General features: G+C 42.3%; 1 protein-coding gene across 2 annotated transcripts in view; it reads right to left on the bottom strand.

Moving 5' to 3' along the window:
* Window positions 1-26654, bottom strand: part of SUGCT (succinyl-CoA:glutarate-CoA transferase) — a 1130146-nt gene that overhangs the window by 953942 nt on the left and 149550 nt on the right. For both annotated transcript variants that reach the window (XM_089681088.1, XM_089681087.1), the window contains exon 9: window positions 5395-5490. In XM_089681088.1, coding sequence (XP_089537214.1) covers window positions 5395-5490 — 96 coding nt within the window. The remainder of the gene's footprint in view (window positions 1-5394; window positions 5491-26654) is intronic.

The raw sequence follows: 26654 nt of genomic DNA, 5'->3' as shown, positions 1-26654 counted from the left end.
AATGAATAATCAGACTCACCTGCACCTGTAGTTGAATTCTTGTTAATTAGGATTTTGTCTAAAATTTAGCTTTGTTCCTAAGACTTTGATTGGGGTGTATTCATTTTTGCAACATGAATGAATTTGTTTGGAAAAATACTTTTTGTGTGTGCAAATTACCAAATCTTGTTTGCAATCAATGGCCTGCATTTGTGGGAGTATTTTGTAGTATAGTGTCCCATAGAAAATGTTGATTCTGAAAGGAAAGTAAAAGTTTTCTGACAAATCTGTTGGGACGTGCTCAGTTATGCTGAGCACTGTAGTTCTCACAGTCCATATCGAATTAGGCTACCAAAGGGAATACTGTATCATTTTAAGGGTCTTTTAAGTGTTGAACCACAGAGCCAACATATGGTCATTAAAGACTCGAAAATGTTGGTTCTAGGATATGCAGAGGTTGACTTGGAATAAGAGTCCATCTTTTTCTTTTCCCTGGGAAAGTGAATCTTGTTATGCTTGATGTGGGACATCAGGTCTGGCTAGAGGAGCAAAAATTTCTTGGCAGACAAGGTGTTATTAGGATGAGATTGTTCCTTCATTTTTGGAAACATGCAAAATAAAGAATTGGGGCTGCCATTCTTGGAACATTGTAATGTGGACCACAAATCTGAAATGAAAATGAATAGTGCCCAGTGGGCTTGACGAGATCTCTTATCTTTTAATGTTCTGAAATATTTCAGATGCTTTTGGTCTCTATATATAAAAATGGGATGAGTGGCACCCTCCAGCAGGTATCATTTTGTAAAAGGGAAGATTTAATTGCCAGCAAATTACACTTTCCAACATAAAATTAGTTTCTGCTTGATTCAGCTTTCCGAAGGAAAAAGGGTGCATCACTGAATTAGGAACTTACTGTTGTGACAAAATGGTCCCACCAGCTTTCTCTATTTTAGGGATATACAGCAATACTGAGTCTGGGGGTCACAAAATGTCTGCTGATGTAAAGAGGAGTTTCACCTTGTCAAAAGCTGTTTTATCTTCAGATGAAACCTGGATAAGTATGTGCTGCTTTGTGAGTTGTGTGATAGGATAAATAATGGTTGAAAAACTTTCCAGTAGAAACTGGCAAAATCCATGAACCCTTGTATTCCCTGTCAACTGGAACAGGCCAATCCAGGATGGTATTAACCTTCTGAGGGTTCATTGCCATACTCTCTGTAGAAATTGTGAAAGCCCAAGATGTTATCAGCAATTGATGTTGACAGGCAGTTGAAACTATTTTCTAATTTATCTGAGATGTATTGGAGAAGTGCTTCCAACTCAGGCTAAAAAAGAGGAAAAATTCACCCAAATATTTCTGCCCCAGGTAAATGTTTAGCTGAGCAATCATATGGACAATGGCTAGTAGAGGGTCAGTCTTCTTACCAATATGCAAAAGGATATGATAAGGTGATGGAACAAACTGCAATGGATTTAGGATGAAGGCACAGAAATGGGGAAGCTCACGTGGAAGAGGGCTGGTGGCAAGACTGCTGGCAATGAAGGAATAAAAATGCCACTTTTTCCGTGTCCCATTCTATGTGAGGATTGTGTGCTTAGAGCAGTGCTTCTCAAATAGTGGGGCACACCCCCCGAGGCTCCGTCAAGGGGGGCGCGGTGCCGCCGCCGTCCCTCCCCTTCCGACAGAAGGGAAACTAAGTACAGGGGTGGGCAGAGGGCTGCTGTCTCTTACCCGGCTCGGCTCCGCTCGGCTCCGCCTCCTCACCGGTGATTGGCCACCAAAACTGTAGCTCAGGAAAGGTACACAGGCGGCCAATCACGGGCGAGGAGGTGGAGCCGAGCGGACCCGCGAAAATCGAGTGAGGGAAAAACCGGTAAGTGTGCAGTGCAGAGGTGCTGCTGCAAAAATACTATTTACAGTCGCGTGGGGGGGCGCGAAATGTTTTCTTCTTCCTAGGGGGGGCATGACAGAAAATAATTGAGAAGCACTGGCTTAGAGCCAGGGAATACCAAGAATAACAGAAAACAATGAAAATGGAATTATATCCAGCAAAAGGAATTATTGATGACCATTGTCAGGTGATAGAGGAAGCACACTAGTCTCAATAGTTAGAAGTCCTGACTTGAGACCCGTGCCTCTGCTAGATGCACAGTCAATCTATGCTTTTTTTGTCCACAAAGGGATGCCATGTAGCTTGGCAAAATCAATATCCGTGAAGTAACTGCAAGTGCCAGAATTAATGAGGACTTGAATTAACATAATTCATTTGAATACCTGCAGGGAAATAGATAAAGCAACATGAACAATTCCCGTAAGTAAACTCAGCCAACAGGGAAGAATTACTTACAACCTACGCAGTCCCACTAGGCAAGTCTGTATGCAATGGCTGGCCACTCCACAGTAAAATCACAAGTTGGACTGCCAGCAACAAAGCTTCTCCTCTGTAGGAAAAGGAGAATGAAGGCGTCTGATCTGCATAGACTCTACCTCTAATGCAACAGGTGATTGGCGGGATATACTGTAGGTAGAACAGTAGGTACTATAATTCTAGGTAACAACCAAGCTAGACAGAGATTACCAAACCATTGTTCATGCAGCCTGCAGTTCAGCTGGGAAAGCAGATCATCAATAAAACTGGGTGAACCCACCCTAGCCAAATACACCTTTGCGATAAAAAACATCATTGCAGGGCTGCAGGACTGCAGTGTTTGTTAGGACTCTACTTGCAGAATTCAGAGACATAGTCCTCCACAGGCTTATGGCCTTGTTGTAGTGCATGTTGCATGACCTTATCTGTGCCAGCTTCATGGAGAATGTTGTATAGGTTGTCAACAGTGTCACCCAGGACCACTGCCTGTCTGCTTAACCACTTCCAGACCGGACACTTTCCCCCCCTTCCTGACCAGGGCAATTTTCAGCTTTCAGCGCTATCACACTTTGAATGACAATTGCGCGGTCATGCAACACTGTACCCAAATGAATTTTTTACCATTTTTTTGAGACAGATAAAGCTTTATTTTGGTGGTATTTATTCACCGCTGGGATTTTTATTTTTTTTGCTATGTAAATGAAAATGTCCAAAACATTTTTTAAAAAGTGTTTTTTTTTATAACATTTTGAAAATAAATAATATTTCATCATAAATCTTTGCCAAAATTGATTCCGTTATCTTTTTAGTAAAAAAAAAAAATCCAAATTAGTTTATAACCAAAAATTATAATTTTTAAACATTATTTTTTACATTTTTATTTTATTTTTTTATATTATTATTTTTTTTTTTTTTTTTTTTTTTACATACTGTCACCCTAGCAGTACAGTGTCACCATGGTGACACCATACTACTTGTGGGGGGCGATGAAGATTTTTTTTTTTTTTTTTTACACTATAGGATGTAAAAGCAATCATTTCTCTTTCTCTCTGTCTGCATTCTTGCACTCATTGAGAAGTACTGAGTGAGCTGTGATTGGTCACAGCTTGTCACATGGTACAAGGCTGTTGTGAATAGCCCTGTACCATGTGACCTCTGTGATCATTCACAGATTTCACACGTCGTAAGCAATGATGTCACAAGTGACACCTTGCTTACTACTTTGCATGTGATCACTGATTGGCCAATCAGTGATCACGCGATCGGGACCTCGTACAGAGGTCCCGTCCAACGATCGGTGTTTCACTGTGTCCGGAGGACACAGCGGGCACCGGATCGCGGTGCTGCACACTCCGAGGGAGCGCGCACAAGCAGGGTGTGGGGAGGCCGTTTATAAACGGCCACCCGACCCTGCAGTGCCACCGTCCGGCCGTTTTATATGCTACAGCCGGTCGGGAAGTGGTTAAAATAATTCAGAAAGGCAACTGGCAATATTAGTTTGGTGGGTCCGCAGACTGTGAACAGGTCAGGTTTGCTTCAAAACCACATCTGACCCAAACCAGAAACTCATCACTATACAGTATATGAGTAGCTGCGTCTCCTTACACCTGGAGTAACTACTCCAGTTTTTGCAAATCAGATCAAAAGTGTCATCATAAATGTGCCTATTATCTGTGATTAAAAAAAAAAATCCAAAGAAACACAAATTTTCATGTTTGACTTCTATAATTTCACTGCTGGTGTAAAACAATGTTGCACAGCCTCTAGGTGTGCTCAGAAATAAATCAATTGTGGTGTTGTAATAGAAAAATAACCCTCTTGTTTTGCCACGACTGAGCTTTACATTTGCAAAAACTAAGGTCAAAAAGAGCTCATACAGTAATTCAATTATTTACTTACCGTATTTTTCAGCATATAAGACGACCCCCTACTTTTCCTGTTAAATTTAGGGTTTGGGCTATACTTGCCGTATAAGACTACCCCTCTTCCAACACACACCAAATAGAAATGAAAAAACATCAGATTTGATTTCAATATGGTATGGTATTCCAATGATGGGGCACGATTCCTCGCTCTGACACCAATGATGGGGCACTATTCCTCGCTCTGACACCAATGATGGGGCACTATTCCTCCCACTGACACCAATGATGGGGCACTATTCCTCCCACTGACACCAATGATGGGGCACGATTCCTCACACACTGACACCAATGATGGGGCACTATTCCTCCCACTGACACCAATGATGGGGCACGATTCCTCACACACTGACACTAATGATGGGGCACCATCATTGGTGTCAGTGGGAGGAATAGTGCCCCATCATTCGTGTCGGTGGGAGGAATCGTGCCCCATCATTGGTGTCAGTGGGAGGAATAGTGCCCTATCATTGGTGTCAGTGGGAGGAATAGCACCCCATCATTGGTGTCAGTGGGAAGAATCGTGCCCCATCATTGGTGTCAGTGGGAGGAATAATGCCCATCATTAGTATCAGTGACACCAATGATGGGGCACTATTCCTCCCACTGACACCAATGACACTTGCTGACCCCTGTTCCAGTATAGTGCTGCTGCAGCCAGCATATGTGGTTGCAGCAGCACCTCTGCACTGCACACTTACCGGCTCCCTCAATCGATTTTTGCGGGTCCGCTCGGCTCCGCCTCCTCGCCCGTGATTGGCCGCCTGTGTGCCTTTCCTGAGCTACAGTTCTGGCAGCCAATCACCGGTGAGGAGGCGGAGCCGAGCAGCAGGAGTGAGGGAGTGGCCAGAGTGACTGAAGGAGCAGCGCTTCCTGGATGGATCGTAGTGGGAGCCAGGTAAGAGAGAGCAGCCCTCTGCCCACCCCTGTACTTAGTGTCCCTTCGGTCGGAAGGGGGGGAAGGCGGCGGCATGGCGCTGCCCCTCTAAAAAGTGCCACCCTGACGTATACTAGCGTATAAGACGACCCCCGACTTTTGAGAAGATTTTCAAGGGTCAAAAAGTCGTCTTATACGCCGAAAAATACGGTACTTGAATGTGTTCTTAACACAATACTTTGCTTACCTGGTATGGGACAATACTACCATGAGCGGTTCCCCAACGTTTTGCTTCTAATCCGCTATTAAGAAAGTTGGACGCTACATAAGTCATACATGACACCTGGAAAACATAATATTATAATGCATTATGTTATGTACATAGAATAAAAGAAAAATATTAATATTATGCTTTGTTTTATAACATCTTCTAAACAGCTAATAAAACATCTAAAGTGTGCAGAGTTGCTAAATATAAAAAAAAATGGGAAAACTAAAAATCTACTTGTTAAATGAATAGAAAGTTATTTTTTGAATGAAGGCTGTTTACAGAGATAGTAAATAGCCTTCCTTCAAAAAATAACATTCTACTCATTTAACAAGTACATTTTTAGTTTTCCCTTTTTTTATTAATTTTTTTTATATTTAGAAGCCCTGCACACTTTAAGATGGTGGTTTATTATCAACAACAAAACAGATAACCCATCTAAAGCACTTTTTACCAGCAAGAATCCACTGGTTGTAAAGTTTTCCCTGCAGCATTCCTTTTGCCACTGAAACTTAACTTTGAGTGTTAACCACTTCCTGACCGGCTGTTATATATAAACGGCCAGACGGTGGCAGTGCAGGGTCGGGTGGCCGTTTATAAATGGCGTCCCCGCACCCTGTTTGTGCGCGCTCCCCAGGAGCACGCATCACCGCGATCTGGTGCTCGCTGTGTCCTCCAGACACAGTGAAACACCGATTGTCGGACGGGACCTCTGTACGAGGTTCCGATCATGTGATCACTAATTGGCCAATCAGTGATCACATGCAAAGTAGTAAGCAAGATGTCACTTCTGACATCATTGCTTACTACGTGTAAAATCTGTGAATGATCACAGAGGTCACATGGTACAAGGCTATTCACAACAGCCTTGTACCATGTGACAAGCTATGACCAATCACAGCTCATTCAGTAGTTCTCAATGGCTGCAGGAATGCAGACAGAGAGAAAGAGAAATGATTGCTTTTACATCCTATATGGGTGTAAAAGCAATCAGTGTAAAAAAAAAAAAATCTTCATCACCCCCCACAAGTAGTACAGTGTCACCATGGTGACACTGTACTGCTAGGGTGACAGTATGTAAAAAACAAAATAATAAAATAAATAATATAAAAAAAATGTAAAAAAAATGTTTAAAAAACATAATTTTTGGTTATAAACTAATTTGGCTTATTTTTTTTTTTTACTAAAAAGATAACGGAATAAATTTTGGCCAAGATTTATGATGAAATATTATTTATTTGTAAAATTTTATAAGAAAAACACTTTTTAAAAATTTTTGGACATTTTCATTTACATAGCAAAAAAAAAAAAAATCCCAGCGGTGAATAAATACCACCAAAATAAAGTTTTATCTGTCTCAAAAAAATGGTAAAAAAATTCATATGGGTACAGTATTGCATGACCGCGCAATTGTCATTCAAAGTGTGATAGCGCTGAAAGCTGAAAATTGCCCTGGACAGGAAGGGGGTAAAAGTGTCCGGACTGGAAGTGGTTAAGTAACACTTTTCCTACCATAACCATTTTTTGCACATTAAAATGCACATTTTAGGCCTGCATATTACTTAAAAAACCTGAAACATTATATATTTTCTGAAAACACAAAGCCCATAGAATAAAATGTAGTGGTTGAATTTTTTTCGTCATACAATATTAGTTCCATTAATTATTAAACTTATAATTTTTTTTTACAAAACAGGGATTCTTTATTGCAGTCATGAGTATAATATCGTATACAACACAACAAGATGACATGGTAAAGTGCCGTACAATTCCAAAGGGTAATTACAGCAGAAAGTAAGAAGGTCCAAGAAAACAAAGCCACATCAGCTTACCAAGACAGAGTAGAGCACCAAAGAGCATACCAAGGTTGTAAAAGACACAATAAAAGCACCAGCCCAACCCTGGGGCAGTGGGGTAGTGGTCAAGAAAGGTTAGGGAAGAGGGGGGTGGGGGAGGAGGAGAAGACAGATCCTTCACTCTACACATAGTCATAAGCCCTCAAAATAAATAAAGTTACGGATGCGTGCCATCCTAGTGGGGACCATACCTTATCGTATTTCCAGTGTCAGGGAATGGGAAGATCGCCGTGGCGATCGAATCTGCACATGCGTAGAATCCTGACAAGACATACAGGCAGGCACTAGGACCCAAGCGAGCCTGTCACCAATGACGGCGCCGGGCAGGCACTAGGACCCAGGAGCGCCTGTCAGGAGTCGGGCGGGCTATTTAAACCCAGCTCTTGCAATGCTCAAGTGCCGTATGGTCTTACCTGTATCCTGAGTTCCTGTTTAGTAGATTGTCTTGTTGCCGACCCTGCCTGACCCTGATTTGCTGTCTGTCTCCTGTTCTGATCCCTGGCTGGTCTGACCATTCTCCTGCTTAACCCCATACGTTCTGATCTCCTGTTAACGAACCCGGCTTGTGACCTGTTTATTCCTCTGCCTGCTGATTTTGTACCACGCCGCCACCACTGTTACCGACCCGGCCTGCCTGACGCTGCTCTTGTGACCTCCTCACATCAGACTCTCACCTGCTATACACCTCCAACGGTGCTTCTACCACAGTGGGGTGAACTCAGGGGCCGCGACCTGGTCTCGGCCTGCTCCAAGTCCATCCCCACCATCAGGGGCCCTGGTGAACAAGCAGGTAGGGACTTAGATTCCGCGCCTTGGGGAAATCCGGTCTGTGGAGCGCTAGAGGCTACTGCTGTAGAATCCCTGCCTTGATTTATATAAATTAACTTATACATGGGTAGGGTCGCATCAACCATGGTCTTCCAGGATGACACCACAGGAGGGACAGAAGAGGTCTACTTCATTTCTTTTTTAGCATAGTACAGGAGATATGAGATCAACAATTCTATATTATGAGAACGCCGAGTGTCCTCATAAATCCCAAGGAGGGAAAATTCCAGGGAGGTCGGTAAAGACAATTGCAGCTGAAGATTGATCAAATCTTCAAAAAACCTCAGACCAGTAGACAATAAGCTTCGGGCAATCCCAGAACATGTAGAAATAGGGCCCTGGGTGGAGGCAACATTAAGCACAGACAGGGTCATGGTGTGGGTACATTCTATGAAGCCTCAGGGTAGTATAGTACACTCTGTGCAGAAATGTAACTTGTATTAATTTATCCTTGGATGAAATTACAAGCTTAGTTCCAAACAGTCCTTCCATTCCTCCCTATCCAGGGAAGGAATATCACCCTTCCAGAGATCCCATATGGTCTTGATCTTGGTGGAATTAATACACATTAGCACCCCATACTGGGCCAAGAGTGGTTTATCTAGGTTCCCTATGGGCCAACAGCTCTTCAATAGGATCAGTTTGGAGGAGAGGCAACTGAGAAAACTGGAGTTTAGCGACATAGCACAACTGGAAATATCGGAAGAGCATCTAGCCCGGTAACCGGAATGCACAGGAAAGTTGGTGGAAGGACAGTAAGGCACCCAAGGTCATAATATCAGCCAAGGTTTTATTATCAAAGCGTGCCAAAGCCTGGGGATCTGGGATAGTGTGGAAATGGTAAAGATTATTAAACCCATATATTAATTTTAAAAAATACACTCAAATTAATTTTAGTGCACACAAACACAATATAATGCTCACTGTGTGCTGAAATATACAACATGAGGTTGCATCAAGTAAATAGATACCAAATATGTCAAGCCATAAAATTGTGTGCATCTGTAAAAAGGGCAAAAAGCTACAGTACCCAATATTGTCCATAAGCGACTGTTTAAAAACCTTTACAGCTCATCAGTTTAGAGTTAATAGTGATTGAAGGCTTGGTCTTGCTCCTGCTCTAACATGCAAAGGATTGGGAATGGCAGCACTGAACCTGAAAGTAATGATTGCTTATGATGTTATTCAGCACAGGGGAACATGATATCTCAGCGTACTCCATGATGACACCCGCTTTGATGGTCTTAGGCACCCAGTAAGGACAGGTGAGCCTGGGTCACATGGCAAGGCGGAGGGCATATTACAGTATATGTGGAGATGATAATACTATAAACTCTGCAAGAAAGTCAATAACACACTATGAAAATATAAACAAAGTCTGTGAAAGTGTTAAATAGCACTTAAACTGTGGAAATTGTGCCAAATAACAGTCAAAATGCATGGGGGTCGGGGAGTAGTCAGCAGTACTGCTTGTAGGCTTCTTGCAGATATAGTTTTTCCCCAAGAACATGCTAGTATGTCACAATCTGTACTGTGTCTCTGAATGGCAGTGGCCATCTTGGTGAAGAAGCAGGACCTTGTTTCCTTCTAGAAGACTGGTCCCTATGAGCCAATTAGTCTGTGTTCATTTGAACCATGCTAATAAGTCTAACAATAGGAGCTTCTTCAATTTATCATTATAAAGAAAACCTATTAGATTCTGCACACAAAATGCAATGGAGCTCCTATAACTCCTGTTAACATTAGCAACAAGATCTGTTGGCAAAGCTTTACAGGACATTCCCCCTAGGTGTACTTCTATAGCTCCAAACTACTTCATAAGACCTCAGTTTTGTTGACAAGCAATGCAACATGCGTAAAACAGGAATAGAGGGATGGTTGAGCGATGTCTTCTACTGTACTCCAAGATATAGTAATAGAAAATTTATAGATATAGATATAGTATAGAAAAATAAAAAGAGTGGGCAACAAGACATGCAGAACTGTGCCAACAGGCCCAACAATGCTGTGACTTGTACTTCCGTATTGTCAGTGTTGCTTTCTGGACACTGGGACTCTCCTTTTTCCCTTATTTTCAGACCCATTTCTGTGAGAGCCATTTGCAACCAGAACTTGTGGGGACCCAAAACTGCAAATGGGTTTTGAAGATCTTTCCCGCTGGCTACCTTGACCCTGAAGCCCTCGCCCTTACTGTGGCCTGCCCTGCTACACAGTGAACTTGATGCTGCGGCAAGGTCACCCTAGACCAGTGGTTCTCAACCTGTGGGTCACGACCCCTTTGGGGGTCGAACGACCTTTTCAGAAGGGTCGCCTAAGACCATCGGAAAACATATATTTCCGATGTGTAAAGAGCAGCTACTGTGTAGAAAGCAGCTGCTGTGTTGAAAGCAGCTACTCTGTTAAAAGCAGCTACTATGTTGAAAGAAGCAGTATTGGAGGTAAAAACGACACTCATGAATTATAATTACTGGGTAAATAATTTTATGGTTGGGGGTCACCACAACATAAAGAACAATGTTAAAGGGTCGCGGCATTAGGAAGGTTGAGAACCACAGCCCTAGACTGGCACATCTCATTGGACCCACCAACCTTCTCCATGACTCTGCTAGCTCTTGTGCTGCGTATTGCCCTTTTCTTTGTCCTCTGACTCTCATGCTGCCCTTTCTGAGACGCTGCACATTTCACAGATAGACAAGGAAACCCACATTGCAATTTAAACTTTTACAGCATTTGTAGTATTTTACAGCTCACCCTTTTTCCCACAATACTATACAAAAACACATCTGGACATCTCACATTAGCCTTCCCCAGAAAACTACCAGCTGCTATACTGTCTGTTGAATAGTTTATTTAGAATTCCATTCAACCAAGGATTCTAACATATGTGGTTCAATGTTTCTTGTAATTAAACATCTTGAACAATTTTACTTCATTATTTTTCTAAGTGCTATTTAAAAGTGATATTTAAAAATAAGAAAAGCTCTTACATTACAGGTGGCTAGTAGGTAGCTCATTGTTAGAGTTGTACTATCACACAAGTAAAAACCGAAACAGAATATTTTTACATAATATAAAGTACATAGAAATATTAAAGCAATGTACAGCATGTGATTTAGCACACAGAACTGGAGTGGCATTAGCTTGCCTTTTAACCATTTCAATACCGGGCAATTTTACCCCTTCCTGCCCAGGAAAGTTTTCACGTTTCAGCGCTCTCACACTTTGAATGACAATTGCGCGGTCATACAACATTGTACCCAAACTAAAATTTTTATCATTTTCTTCACACAACTAGAGCTTTCTTTTGGTGGTATTTAATCACCGCCGGGGTTTTTATTTTTTGGTAAATTAACAAAAAAAGACCAAAAAGTTTGAAAAAAAAACACGTTTTTCTTTGTTTCTGTTATAAAAGTTTACAAATAAATAATTGTTCTTCATAAATTTAGGCCGAGATGTATTCTGCTCCATGTCTTTGGTGAAAATAACCCAAATTAGGATGTATTATTTAGTTTGTAGGAAAGTTATAGAGTTCACAAACTATGGTATAGATCTGAAAATTGATCGATCCTGAAGTACTGACAGCCAATCTAATTTCTTGAGGTCCAAGAATGTCAGGACAGTACAGATATCCCCCAAATGTCAGGACGGTACAGATATCCCCAAATGTCATAAAAGTACAGATATCCCCCAAATGTCAGAACAGTACAGATATCCCCCAAATGTCAGGACGGTACAGATATCCCCCAAATGTCAGGACGGTACAGATATCCCCAAATGTCATAAAAGTACAGATATCCCCCAAATGTCAGAACAGTACAGATATCCCCCAAATGTCAGGACAGTACAGACATCCCCCAAATGTCAGGACAGTACAGATATCCCCCAAATGTCAGGACAGTACAGATATCCCCCAAATGTCAGGACAGTACAGACATCCCCCAAGTGTCAGGACAGTACAGATATCCCCCAAATGTCAGAATAGTACAGATATCCCCCAAATGTCAGAACAGTACAGATATCCCCCAAATGTCAGGACAGTACAGACATCCCCCAAATGTCAGAACAGGACAGATAGCCCCCAAATGTCAGGACAGGACAGATAGCTCCCAAATGTCAGGACAGGACAGATATCCCCCAAATGTCAGGACAGTACAGATACCCCCCAAATGTCAGGACAGTACAGATATCCCCCAAATGTCAGAACAGTACAGATATCCCCCAAATGTCAGGACAGTACAGATATCCCCAAATGACCCCTTTTTGTAAAGCAGACAGTCCGACGTACTTCATAAGAGGAATGGCAAGTTTTTTGAAGTTGTATTTTTTTTGTCATAATTTTTCGGAAAATGAAAAAATTAAAAAAATTATTTTCACTATTTTTTTTTACATACTGACACCAGTGCAGTACAGCATCATCATATAACTGGCATGGCGGTGATCAGGGACACTGACTGGTGACAGTATGAAAAAAATATATATATATATATTTTTTTTTTTATTATTTTAAATTTTTTATTATTATTTTTTTTTTAAAGATTTTTTTTCATATTTTACTATGTCCAATGTAGTACAATGTTACCATAGCAACATTGTACTACTTTGGGGAAGTGATCAGTATTTTTTTTTTTTTTTTTTATATACACAATTTGCTTATAGCAAAGAATTACTTTGCTATAAGCAAGTATTCACCTGAATGACATCGATTCATTCAGGGTTTTTTTTTTTTTTGTGCTTAGCTGTGATTTGGCCACAGCTAATCACATGACATGTGCATGTGATCGCTGTGACCATTCACAGCTAGGCACTAGTATACAATGGATGGCATGAATGAAGCCATCCATTGTATACAACTGTCATGTGACCTGCTGTGATTGGTCACAGCAGGTCACATGGTACCGGCAATGGGGGCCGTTACTCAGATCTGCCATCGGCCGTGTCCGAGGTACATGGCCGGTGATAGATCGCGCCGCTGCGTGGCTCTGCAGGAGCGCAAACTGCGCATGTGCGGGAGGACGCCAAATGACGTACACCCCGGAAAGCTAGAGCATTTTTGCAGCCACCAAACGGCTATAGGCCGGGCGGCTAATGGTTAATTGGGTAAAAAAAAAAAAAACACAGAGTGACTTTAAGGCAGTTTTGAGTGTTTTTATTTTTTTTGCAGGTGCGGGTCCTGGGTCAGCAGGTGGAATAGCAGAACCCAGGAAACATGGCAGGGGGACGCAGGTTAGGGAGCTCTGTCAAAGCGATCCAATGGCTGTACAGCATGTTTCCATCTGAAAGCCAACAGTAGGCTTGTGACATTTACTACAGGGAGTTCTGATCACTGTGGCAGCGGGAGCGTGTGTGAAGACCAGCTGCTACCGACCTATGACAGATGTTGGTGGCAGTAAAAGGGTAAAGCGGGAAGAGGCATTGGCACAACCAGCAATACTACCACGGAAAGACATGGCCCCACAGTTGCTAATGGAAAAAATGTATAGAAAACTAGCATAAATGGCCAAACAATAGAAAATTTCCATTGGAAGATCAGACTGGAACAGACAGCAGCAGCACCTCTAGATGACCAGACAACCACTGTCACCCATTATTTACCAGATGAAGTCCAGCAGACACCATTGCTGCAACACTTGTAAGATGACCATTTTCCCTGGTGCAAATAAAAGTTTCCAGATATCTTCCATAAGATAACATAATGGCAGCCTACAATGAAATGTCCAACCACCAATAGTACAAGTATAAAAAATACATTTTATAGAAAATGTTTAGGTTGGCAGCAGCATCTCTACATGACTCCTTACTGGCTCATTTTAGATACCGTTTATAACTACATTTCAATAAGCAAACAGAAAGCCAGCAGCGCCTAAATAACCAGAAACCCGCAAGTTCCATAACAGTAACGTTGTATGTGGAATTTGTAGGTTTAGCCTTGTCTAATGGGCTGCTTGTCTTTCTTTGGTGCAGTATCCTACCACAAAGCATTTATGTATGGGCAGGGGGCAATTGCAGTATTACCTGCCTTATGTCTCTGGTGAAGGTCTGCCATTGTGATATGTCTCCCCATTGTCAGCTACACTCCAGGATGCTGCCATTGCAGTGTGTCCAGTCTAGCAGTGTAGAAGCAGTCCTCCTCATGGTGGGGTGTGGCCACTGCACTCCACATTGGTTAACTGAAAGACGCAGTGGTGTCATTTTCAGGTGGAGTGAAGTCATCACAAGGTGCCAGAGGCCGTGGTTCTGGGTCTGAAAAGCAGAGCAACCCATTAAAAAGAGTTAAAAGGGTGTCCTCCGGGACCTCTTTTCAAATGACTCCAGAAACAGAGGATGAAAGTATAAAAAAACACAGCACAAACATAACAAAAAAAGTGTGGAAATCCGACTGTCCTGGAAGACTACTGGAAAGAGTTACTCATAAGTCCAACTCCAGATTTTCCCCATTCATCTTCCAGGACAACTTATGAGACAGACACTTACCAGCCTAGGGTGGGACAACCACCTGGAAGACATTTCTACCAAATGCTTGATCTTGGCTTGACAGTAAATCCAGCTGGTAATGCTTAACAGAGGTGTACAATCTTGACCATGTAGAAGCCTTACAAATTTGTTCAGGCATGGCACCAGCTTTCTGAGTCCAAGAGATCACCAAGACCCTAGTGCAGGGATCTCCATACTATGGCCCTCCAGCTGTTGAAGTACTACAAGTCCCATCATGCCTCTGCCTCTGGGAGTCTTGCCTGTGGCTGTCAGTCTTGCAAGTCATGGGACTTGCAGTTCCTCAGAACATAAAGGGCCATAGTTCGGAGATCCCTGCCCTAGTGGAAAGGGCAATAAAAAAAGGAGGAGTTTCATGCATGATCCGATAGGACTCACAAATATCTTGTCTAATCCATCGAGCTATGGTCGACTTGGAGGCCTGTTTCCCCTTGTTGGTTCCTGCAAAGAGAATAAAAAGGGCCTCTTTCTGAATTCTTTATTAGTCTCTAGATCTTTTTAAATCTAGCAATGCAAAAACTGAGTAGAGAACCTCCTTTTAATTCTTTAATGGCAATGTTTCCTGTCCAGTGGGAGGAGCTATGCGTTATGGACTGTCCTGATAGATAACTGGGGGAAATGTAGTTTACAGTAGCAACAGGAAGATGACCAGATGATTTAGTAATAGTGAACAGAGGGGACCTAGCTAGTCTTGGAATCAGTAGTGGAGTCCATGAAGTGTTCCCTGATCCAGGACCTGAGATCCAGTCATCTTTAAGAATTATTTATTTGTCCATGCTGTCTTCAGACGGCCAGATCCACCGCTCGGGGAGAACACCATCTGCAGCACTGAAAACTTACTTAGAGTGAACAATAGAAAATTTGTTATGCCAGAACGTCTAGTGTACACTGAGCAAGCGCTAGGCAGTGGTCTAATCAAATAACCCAAACTTTATAGGGTCTCTGGTGTGCATTAGTCAACCCTAACCATGGACTCCATGTAGTAATCTACTTGCTGCTCTATGCAATGCCAAGTTGCAGTTTCTAAAGAAAGCAAAATACTTTTTGTAGGAAAAAACATATAGACACCAGAGAGAAAAAGAAGTAATATGTCCCCTGTACAAAGCATTAGTAAGACCTCATCTGGAATATACACCAGGGCAAAAAAAAAAGATATTGGGGAACTGGAGAGAGTACAGAGAAGGGCAACCAAACTGATAATCGGTATGGAGGAGCTCAGCTATGACAGATTAACTGAACTGAATTTGTTCCTTTTTGAGAAGAGGTAATTAAGGGGGACATAATCACCATATATAAATACATAAGTGATCCACAAAATGAACTTGGTGTAGATTTATTCACTTTAGGATCATTACAAAGCACAAGGGGGCTATCTTTACATCTGGAGGAAAAGAAATGTAACCTCCATGTACAGAAAGGCTTCTTCACAGCAAGAACTGTACAAATATTAAATGGACTTCTTTGTCAACTAGTTCTGGCTAGCTAAGTAGATTTTGTGAATTAATGCATCATCATACTTGTACATAAAGTGTAATAAAGTACCACTTTATATTATATATGTTATATTATATATTACAGTGCCTTGAAAAAATATTCAAACCACTTGAAGTTTTCCACATTTTGTCATGTTACAACCAAAAACGTAAATGTATTTTATTGGGATTTTATGTTATAGACCAGAGGTCTCCAAACTTTCTAAACAAAGTTCCAGTTTACTGTTCTTCAATCTTTAGGGCGCTGGATTGTGGCCAGTGGGAGTACAAATAGTCCTGGTGTCAGTGAGAGTAAAAAATTTACCATGGCTGGTGTCAGTGGGAGAAACAGCGTCACACTATTGGCATCAGTGGGAGGAATAGTGCCCCATATTGGTATCAGCAGTAGGAATAGTGCCCCATCATTGGTGTCAGTGGGATGAATAATAATTAAACTTATCCACAACTTTATCCCTGACCTGTCTGGCATGTTCCTTGGCCTTTATGATGCTGTTTGTTCACTAATGTTCTCCAACAACCCTCTGAGGGCTTCACAGAACAGCTGTATTTATACTGAGATTAAATTACACACAGGTGGAATATTTACTAATTAGGTAACTTCTAAACGCAATTGGCTCCACTAGATTTTAGTTAGGGATATCAAAATACAGGGGGCTGAATACAAATGCTGCCACACTTTTCAGATATTTATTTGTAAAAAATGTTGAAAACCATTTATCATTTTCCTTCCCCTTCACAATTATGTGCCCCTTTGTGTTGGTCTATCACATAAAATCCCAATAAAATACATTTACGTTTTTGGTTGTAACATGACAAAATGTGGAAAATTTCAAGGGGTATGAATACTTTTTCAAGGGACTGTATATTGAGAAAATATCGAGACTGCACAACCAAATTACTTAGAGCCCCCAAAAGGCAGTACTCTGTCGAGCAAATCTTGATGAAATCCTTTTGTTATGAGCTTTGTGTTACTTGGTGTTTCTCTACAGTATGTACATAGGGTAGGAACCTTAGCTTTTAACCTCTTGCCGTCCGCCTGCTGTTTATAAACGGCAGGGCGGTGGCAGTCCAAGGTCGGGTTGCCGTTCCTAAACGGCACCCGCCTTTTCTAGCTGTGCGCGCTCCCTAGGAGCGCGCACCACCGCGATCCGGTGTCCGCTGTGTCCTCCGGACACAGTGAAACACCGATCGTCGGACGGGACCTCTGTACGAGGTCCCGGTCATGTGATCACTGATTGGCGAATCAGTGATCACATGCAAAGTAGTGAGCAAGATGTCACTTGTGACATCATTGCTTACTACGTGTGAAATCTGTGAATGATCACAGAGGTCACATGGTACAAGGCTATTCACAACAGCCTTGTACCATGTGACAAGCTGTGACCAATCACAGCTCACTCAGTATTGCTCAATGACTGCAAGAATGCAGACAGAGAGAAAGAGAAATGATTGCTTTTACATCCTATATGGGTGTAAAAGCAATCAGTGTAAAAAAAAAAAAATCTTCATCACCCCCCACAAGTAGTACAGTGTCACCATGGTGACACTGTACTGCTAGGGTGACAGTATGTAAAAATAAAAAATAAAAATAAAAAATAAAAATAAAAAATAATATAAAAAAAAATAAAATAAAAATGTAAAAAAAAATGTTTAAAAATTATAATTTTTGGTTATAAACTAATTTGGATTTTTTTTTTTACTAAAAAAATAACGGAATAAATTTTGGCCAATATTTAGGATGAAATATTATTTATTTGCAAAATTTTATAAAAAAAAACTTTTTTTCAAAATTTTTGGACTTTTTCATTTACATAGTAAAAAAAATAAAAATCCCAGCGGTGAATAAATACCACCAAAATAAAGCTTTATCTGTCTCAAAAAAATGGTAAAAAATTCATATGGGTACAGTATTGCATGACCGCGCAATTGTCATTCAAAGTGTGATAGCGCTGAAAGCTGAAAATTGCCCTGGACAGGAAGGGGGTAAAAGTGTCCGGACAGGAAGTGGTTAATAAGAGGAGCTCTCTAAACTTTGCTGGGTTTTGGGGATCACAGGGCACACCACAAGGAATGTGTCAGTTCATGCAGATACCGTTACATTTTTTTGACTGAATATTGAACCAATTCTCATTGCTAGAGCAAATCATGTGAGGGCATTGCTAGGTCTCCACCCATCATTCTCATTAGTTTGAAAGTAGTATTGATAATTTTGCCATGTCATACAGAGATTGAATGCATGTTAGTTTTATTAGAGATCTCGATACAACGCATTCCATAGCCATAATGTTAAAAATAGAAAGGAAAAACCCTGAGTATTTCTAGAGCCATCTTGTCATGCAACGAGCAATTGATTTCCACAACAGCAGCAAAATAATGAACTATGAAATATTTTCATGGCCATTGCAAACAGTGGTTACATTCAGCCAATTTATATCTTTTGGATTTAAATTAATATGAATGATGAGTAGGCTTTCAAACATTTTTCCATCCTAGCCTGACTCAGCAAATGTCTGATAGGAAATTAAGTAAGAAATGTCAAGCGACCAGACAGTAATAGCAGACACGGGTTTCTGAACAAATGCAGTATGATTGCTGAATCATACAATAAGTAACATATCAGTGCAAAAAGTACTCATTTAAAAGGCTTCTGAGTCACTGTAAAGTGATTAAAATTGTAAAACTGATCTGCAGGTTTTTTACTGTTTAAGTTACAGTAAGTTCTCCTCTTGCAAAAAAAAAAGGGCCGCTCATAACAGTGTCGACCTAATGGGGCACTCCTTTACATATGCTACAGTCAGGTCCATAAATATTGGGACATGGACACAATTCTAACATTTTTGGCTCTATACACCACCACAATGGATTTGAAATGAAACGAACAAGATGTGCTTTAACTGCAGACTGTCAGCTTTAATTTGAGGGTATTTACATCCAAATCAGGTGAAAAGTGTAGGAATTACAACAGTTTGCATATGTGCCTCCCACTTGTTAAGGGACCAAAAGTAATGGGACAGAATAATAATCCCAAATCAAACTTTCACTTTTTAATACTTGGTTGCAAATCCTTTGCAGTCAGTTACAGCCTGAAGTCTGGAACGCATAGACATCAGCAGACGCTGGGTTTCATCCCTGGTGATGCTCTGCCAGGCCTCTACTGCAACTGTCTTCAGTTCCTGCTTGTTCTTGGGGCATTTTCCCTTCAGTTTTGTCTTCAGCAAGAGAAATGCATGCTCAATCGGATTCAGGTCAGGTGATGGACTTGGCCATTGCAGAACATTCCACTTCTTTGGTGGCTTTTGCAGTCTGCTTTGGGTCATTGTCCATCTGCACTGTGAAGCGTCCAATGAGTTGTGAAGCATTTGGCTGAATATGAGCAGATAATATTCCCGAAACACTTCACAATTCATCCGGCTGCTTTTGTCAGCAGTCACATCATCAATAAATACAAGAGAAGCAGTTCCATTGGCAGCCATACATGCCCACGCCATGACACTACCACCACCATGATCACTGATGAGGTGGTATGCTGAGGACCATGAGCAGTTCCTTCTCCATACTCTTCTCTTCCCATCACTCTGGTACAAGTTGATGTCGGTCTCATCTGTCCATAGGATGTTGTTCCAGAACTGTGAAGGCTTTTTTACATGTCGTTTGGCAAACTCTAATCTGGCCTTCCTGTTTTTGAGGCTCACCAATGGTTTCCATCTTGTGGTGAACCCTCTGTATTCACTCTGGTGAAGTCTTCTCTTGATTGGTGACTTTGACACACATACACCTACCTCCTGGAGAGTGTTCTTGATCTGGCCAACTGTTGTGAAGGGTGTTTTCTTCACCAGGGAAAGAATTCTTCGCTCATCCACCACAGTTGTTTTCTGTGGTCTTCCGGGTCTTTTGGTGTTGCTGAGCTCACCGATGCGTTCCTTCTTTTTAAGAATGTTCCAAACAGTTGTTTTGGCCACGCCTAATGTTTTTGCTATCTCTCTGATGGGTTTGTTTTGTTTTTTCAGCCTTATGATGGCTTCACTGATAGTGACAGCTCTTTGGATCTCATCTTGAGAGTTGACAGCAACAGATTCCAAATGCAAATAGCACACTTGAAATGAACTCTGAACCTTTTATCTGCTCATTGTATTTGGAATAATGAGGGAATAACACACACCTGGCCATGGAACAGCTGAGAAACCAATTGCCCCATTACTTTTGGTCCCTTAACAAGTGGGAGGCACATATGCAAACTGTTGTAATTCCTACACCGTTCACCTGATTTGGATGTAAATACCCTCAAATTAAAGCTGACAGTCTGCAGTTAAAGCACATCTTGTTAGTTTCATTTCAAATCCATTGTGGTGGTGTATAGAGCCAAAAATGTTAGAATCATGTCCATGTCCCAATATTTATGGACCTGACTGTATATAACATGTTAAACTGGCTGTTGCCCTAACCCAGGGGTATTGAATTAAAATTCACAGAGGTCCGATCACTAAAATATTCTTCCAGCAGACGAGGTCCAAATCGCATGTTTGTGCTTAATGACTCAGATCCTTCACATCACAGCCCTCGTATATCACAATCCCATTCTTATAACAGTGTCCTCCTTGCATATCACAATTCCCCCTTCACATCAGTTTTCCTTTCACAACAGTGTCCTCAGCCCCCCTTCACATCACAACCCCCTCTTTATTTACAGCAGTGTCATCTGCTGCCCTCCTTCATATCAATACCCCTCCCCCCACAGCCTTGTCCTCTGGCCCACTTCACATCATCTCTCCCCCCAAGCAGCGTACTTTATCTTTATACCCCCTTCATATCACCCCACCACCACAGCAGTATCCTCTGTTGCCGATTCCAGCTTGTTACCCCCATCTTCCCTCCAGCCTGCTGTTCCAGTACCTTCTTTGCTCACTTGATACTGACCTTGGTCCCGGCTCTGATTCTGCTCTTGATTCTGTACTCCTGCCCATCTGACCACACATCTGAGATTCTGCATCTTCCAGATGCCAGCTAGGTGCACTTTCTTCAGATTCGCATCTGCTACCAGATTTCCTGACCGGATCTCCTACAGGTACATGTGCCATTGTGCCCTGCTATGCCCTGTCATCATTCCTAGGGGAAACAGTACAAGAGGTATAAGGGAAGCCCCCCTCACCCACCCCCACCTTACAGCAGTGTCCTCTGCCCCCCCTTCACATCATCCCCCCCCCCCACTGCAGGGTCCTGTGCCCCTATCACATCACCTTCACACCCTATACCCACAGCAGGGTCCTCTGCCCCCTTCACATCACTGCCCCCACAGTGGTGTCCTCTGGCCCTTTATTCTGCTACTTACATGAATGCACAGAGCAGAGAATGAGCGGCAGGACAGAGTTAACTTTTCATATTAACAATCTGCTGATTAGTTCCTAGGACTGGCCTCTGTCTCTTTTTTGAGACAGAGAAAGGGACTGAGAACAAAGAGTCCTTATTTCCTCAGCTGCACTGCAGGTGAATGAATAGAATCCTCTTTACAGAGGATTCATATGCATTCACAAAATGAAGCATAGTATACAGTTTACTATGCTTCAGCGATTAATGAACACAGAAGCGATTGATACTGACTTCCGGTGGGATGAGAAGGAGGGGAATCATGGGAGATGAGGGGTGGGGGCATTCCAGGACTGGGGTCCAAGCGCCATGTGGGGAGAATATAAGTGGGGTTTTTGATTCCCCCTGAGGCTCCCCTGCAGTACCTGAAGCCAGTGGGAGGGAGAGGAGAGGAGCAAAACCAGCAGCTCTGAAGGGATGAGGCACCAGGGGATCAGTGAGGGGGATGCCTGTACTGAGCGGGTCGGATCAGCGGGGGGGGCTATTTGGACAATTAAACACTGTGGCTCCCCTGCAGCACCCGAAGCTGGTGGGAGGGGAGAGAAGACAGCAGCTGCAAGGGATCCACAGGGGAACGTTGCTGCAGGGGATCCCTGGAGTTACTACCAGTGTGCAGTTTGTGACAGGGCACAGTGGGCACATGTTCCACACACACACTTGGACACTGCCACTGCTGCTTCCATCTTTCTGCCCTGTGCTAGTACATCACAAGGAGATACAGTTGTGCTCAAAAGTTTCCCTCCCCCGGCAGAAATTGTGAAATTTTGGCATTGATATTGAAAATATGACTGATCTGCCAAAAAATGCTCTTTTATTGAAGGATGATGATCATATGAAGCCATTTATTATCAAATAGTTGTTTGGCTCCTTTTTAAATCATAATGATAACAGAAGTCACCCAAATGGCCCGGATCAAACGTTTCCCTCCCCTGGAATGTTTGGCCTTGGTACAGACACACAAGGTGACACACACGGGTTACAATGCCAATTAGAGGTTAATGTCCCACATCTGTGGTTTTTTAAATTGCAATTAGTGTCAGCGTATACATAGTCAATGAGTTTGTTAGCTCTTACATGGAAGCACTGACTGGGCTAGATACTGAGCCACGGGGGTGAGAAAAGAACTGTCAAAAGTCCTGCGTAACAAGGTAATGGAGCTTTATAAAGATAAAAAAGGACATAAAAAGATGTCCAAAGCCTTGAATATGCCAGTCAGTACTATTAAATCACCTATTAAGAAGTTGAAAGTTCAGGGATCTCTTGATACCAAGCCAGTGTCAAGTTGACCAAGAAAGATTTCAGCCATAACTGACAGAAGAATTGTCCGGGATTCAAAGAAAAACCCCCCACAGGTAACCTCAAAAGAAAAACAGGCTGCTCTGGAAAAACACAGTTTTGTTGTTTTTAAGGAGTACAATGCGGTGATATTTGAACAAAAATGAGCTGTTTGGTGGTGGTGACAGAAAGAAGCTTTTACTGCACCAATGCCACAAAAAAACCCGGTTACAATATGCCTGATAACACCTTGACATGCCTAACCAGACCTTTTTGTGTCATTGATGCAGTAAAGGCTTCTTTCTGGCACCTCGACCATGCAGCTCATTTTTTTTCAAGTGTCATCACATTGTGCTCCTTCAAAACAACCACACTGTCTTTTTCCAGAGCAGCCTGTATTTTTCTTGTGGTTACCTATGGGTTTCCCTTTGTATCCCGAACAATTCTTCTGGCAGTTATGGCTGCAATCTTTCTTGGTCTACCTGACCTTGGCTTGGTATCAAGAGGTCCCTGAAATTTCTACTTCTTAGTAGAAGTGATGACTGGCATATTCAAGGCTTTGGACTTCTTTTCATGTCCTTTTCCATCTGTATAATGTTCCATTACCTTGTTACACAGGACTTTTGACAGTTCTTTTCTCATCCCCATGGCGCAGTATCTAGCCTAGTCAGTGCTTCCACGTGAGAGCTAACAAACTCATTGACTATTTATACACTGACACTAAATGCAATTTAAAAAGCCACAGATTGGCTCTAATTGGCATTTTAACCCGTGTGTGTGTCACCTTGTGTGTCTGTAACAAGGCCCAACATTCCAGGGTATGTAAACTGTTGATCCGGGCCATTTGGGTGATTTCTGTGATCATTATGATTTTAAAAGGAGCCAAACAACTATTTGATAATAAATGGCTTCATATGATCATCATCCTTCAATAAAAGGCATGATCAGTCATATTTTCAATATCAATGCCAAAATTTCTGCCAGGGTATGCAAACTTTTGAGCCCTCTATAGTTTGGATGTAGTGCAAGCTGTTTGAGTTTATCCAGTGCAGTCTAGGTAGCTTCCTTCTGATGGATGGACTCAGTTTTAGTCATTCCTGAGGATCCCTGCAAGGGACAGCCTGCCTTTTGTTCCACAGTTGCTAGATGGTGTATGTAGCCCATCACTCACACCTATGGGCTCAGGACAAGTGTGATGGAGCGTAGGCAGGACAGAACACACAGAGCAGATGATAAACACACAAAGCTTTATTTAATTATGACAGTCACTCAATTTGGGTCTGAAGGTAGCGTCAAAGTATCCGGGGCAGGGGAAGAGCAGGGATGGGGCCCAAAACAATTGTAATCCGGCCCCAGGAAGGGCAAACTTGGAGTCTCTGGTAAATTGCAAGTCAGGAAGGGAAGCACTTGTAATTCCTACACCGTTCACCTGATTTGGATGTAAATGCTCTCAAATTAAAGCTGGCAGTCTGCAGTTAAAGCACATCTTGTTCATTTCATTTCAAATCCATTGTGGTGGTGTATAGAGCCAAAAATGTTAGAATTGTGTCCATGTCCCAATATTTATGGCCTGACTGTAACTGAACAGATTGCACTGCACTGTTTAGACCAGCAATGGGCAAACTACGGCCCGCGGGCCGTATACGGCCCGGCGGACCTTTTAATCCGGCCCGCGGAGCTAGGCTCCCGCAAGGCCAGTGCCGGGCGCCCGCTCCCCTCCCTCCTCTCGGGCGGGCGGGCGGCCTCCTCTCCTCCTCTCCCCTCCCCTCCTCTCGGATGGCCGCCCCCCCTCTCGGATGGCCGCCCCCCCTCTCGGATGGCCGCCCCCTCCCTCCTCTCGGGCGTCAGGACTCTGCAGCTGTCAGGATGTAGGCGGGGCAGCCAGGATGTAGGCGGGGCAGCGTGACAAACTCTTCTCTCACAGTCCTCCCTGAAGACCAGAACGGCGCGGGAATACGAGAGGAACGCGCGGAGCAAAGGTAAGTGAATTGACACAGGGGGGGCTTACTATATGGGGAATGAATTACTATATGGGGGACTTACTATATGGGGAATGAATTACTATATGGGGGACTTACTATATGGGGGATGAATTACTATGGGGGGGACTTACTATATGGGGGACTTACTATATGGGGAATGAATTACTATATGGGGGACTTACTATATGGGGGATGAATTACTATGGGGGGGACTTACTATATGGGGGACTTACTATATGGGGAATGAATTACTATATGGGGGATGAATTACTATATGGAGGACTTACTATATGGGGAATGAATTACTATATGGGGGACTTACTATATGGGGGATGAATTACTATATGGAGGACTTACTATATGGGGGATGAATTACTATGGGGGACTTACTATATGGGGGACTTACTATATGGGGAATGAATTACTATATGGGGGACTTACTATATGGGGGATGAATTAATATGGGGGATGAATTACTATGTGGGGGATGAATTACTATATGGGGGATGAATTGCTATATGGGGGATGAATTACTATATGGGGGATGAATTGCTATATGGGGGATGAATTACTATATGGGGGATAAATTACTATATGGGGAATGAATTACTATATGGGGGACTTACTATATGGGGAATGAATTACTATATGGGGGACTTACTATATGGGGAATGAATTACTATATGGAGGACTTACTATATGGGGAATGAATTACTATATGGAGGACTTACTATATGGGGAATGAATTACTATATGGGGGACTTACTATATGGGGGATGAATTACTATATGGGGGACTTACTATATGGGGAATGAATTACTATAGGGGGGACTTACTATATGGGGAATGAATTACTATATGGGGGACTTACTATATGGGGGACTTACTATATGGGGAATGAATTACTATATGGGGAATGAATTACTATATGGGGGACTTACTATATGGGGGATGAATTACTATATGGGGGATGAATTAATATGGGGGATGAATTACTATATGGGGGATGAATTACTATATGGGGGATGAATTGCTATATGGGGGATGAATTGCTATATGGGGGACGAATTACTATATGGGGGACGAATTACTATATGGGGGACGAATTACTATGGGGGATGAATTACTATATGGGGGATTAATTACTATGCTTACTATGGGGGAATATTACTATACTTACTATGGATGACACATACACATCATTCATCTACTCTTGGTCCGGCCCCCGGGTCCAATATATGAACCCATTGCGGCCCTCAAGTCAAAAAGTTTGCCCACCCCTGGTTTAGACCCTTGATGTTTCACCAAATACCCCCCACAAAAAAAAAGTAATAAATATTAGAAATAATATTGTAAAAACAAACAAAAAAAAACATAGTAAGGTCTCATTCACAGAGGGCATACTACACAGCATATGTCCGAGAGGCTGTGTTTACCCACACAAGAATGCACAAGTGTTCCATGCATCCCCAAGCAGACAGTCCCATTCATGTCGATTGAAAAGCAGCGGCTGAACGGACGGACACTGCTCTCAATTTGACATCCATGTGGGTGCATGTCTCACACTGTCTTTAGGGTGGTTCACCCACATGGATGTCAGATTGGGAGCAGCAGCTGTGTCAGTGCAGCTGCTGCATCCCAATTGACATGAACAAGTCTGCCTGCACACGGCCCTCACACGGGCATACACTTTAGTAGATCCCATGTGAATGAGGCCTTAGTAGGAATTTAACAGGAATTTTATAAGTTGTGTTATATGTATGTGTGCAAACTATGATTTTACAGTATTTTTAGATAAAACAGTGATTTGATTATTATTATTATTATTATACAGGATTTATGGCGCCAACAGTTTGCTCAGCGCTTTACAATATAACAGGAGACAATACAGCAACAATACAGTTCAATACAAGAGGGATAGGAGGGTGCTGCTCCTTGGAGCTTACAATCTAGGA

The sequence above is a fragment of the Staurois parvus genome, unplaced genomic scaffold (assembly GCF_062004578.1).
Source record: "Staurois parvus isolate SC_StPar_1 unplaced genomic scaffold, SC_StPar_1.0 ptg000259l, whole genome shotgun sequence".
Taxonomy (NCBI): domain Eukaryota; kingdom Metazoa; phylum Chordata; class Amphibia; order Anura; family Ranidae; genus Staurois; species Staurois parvus.
This window is presented reverse-complemented; position numbering and strand designations above follow the sequence as displayed.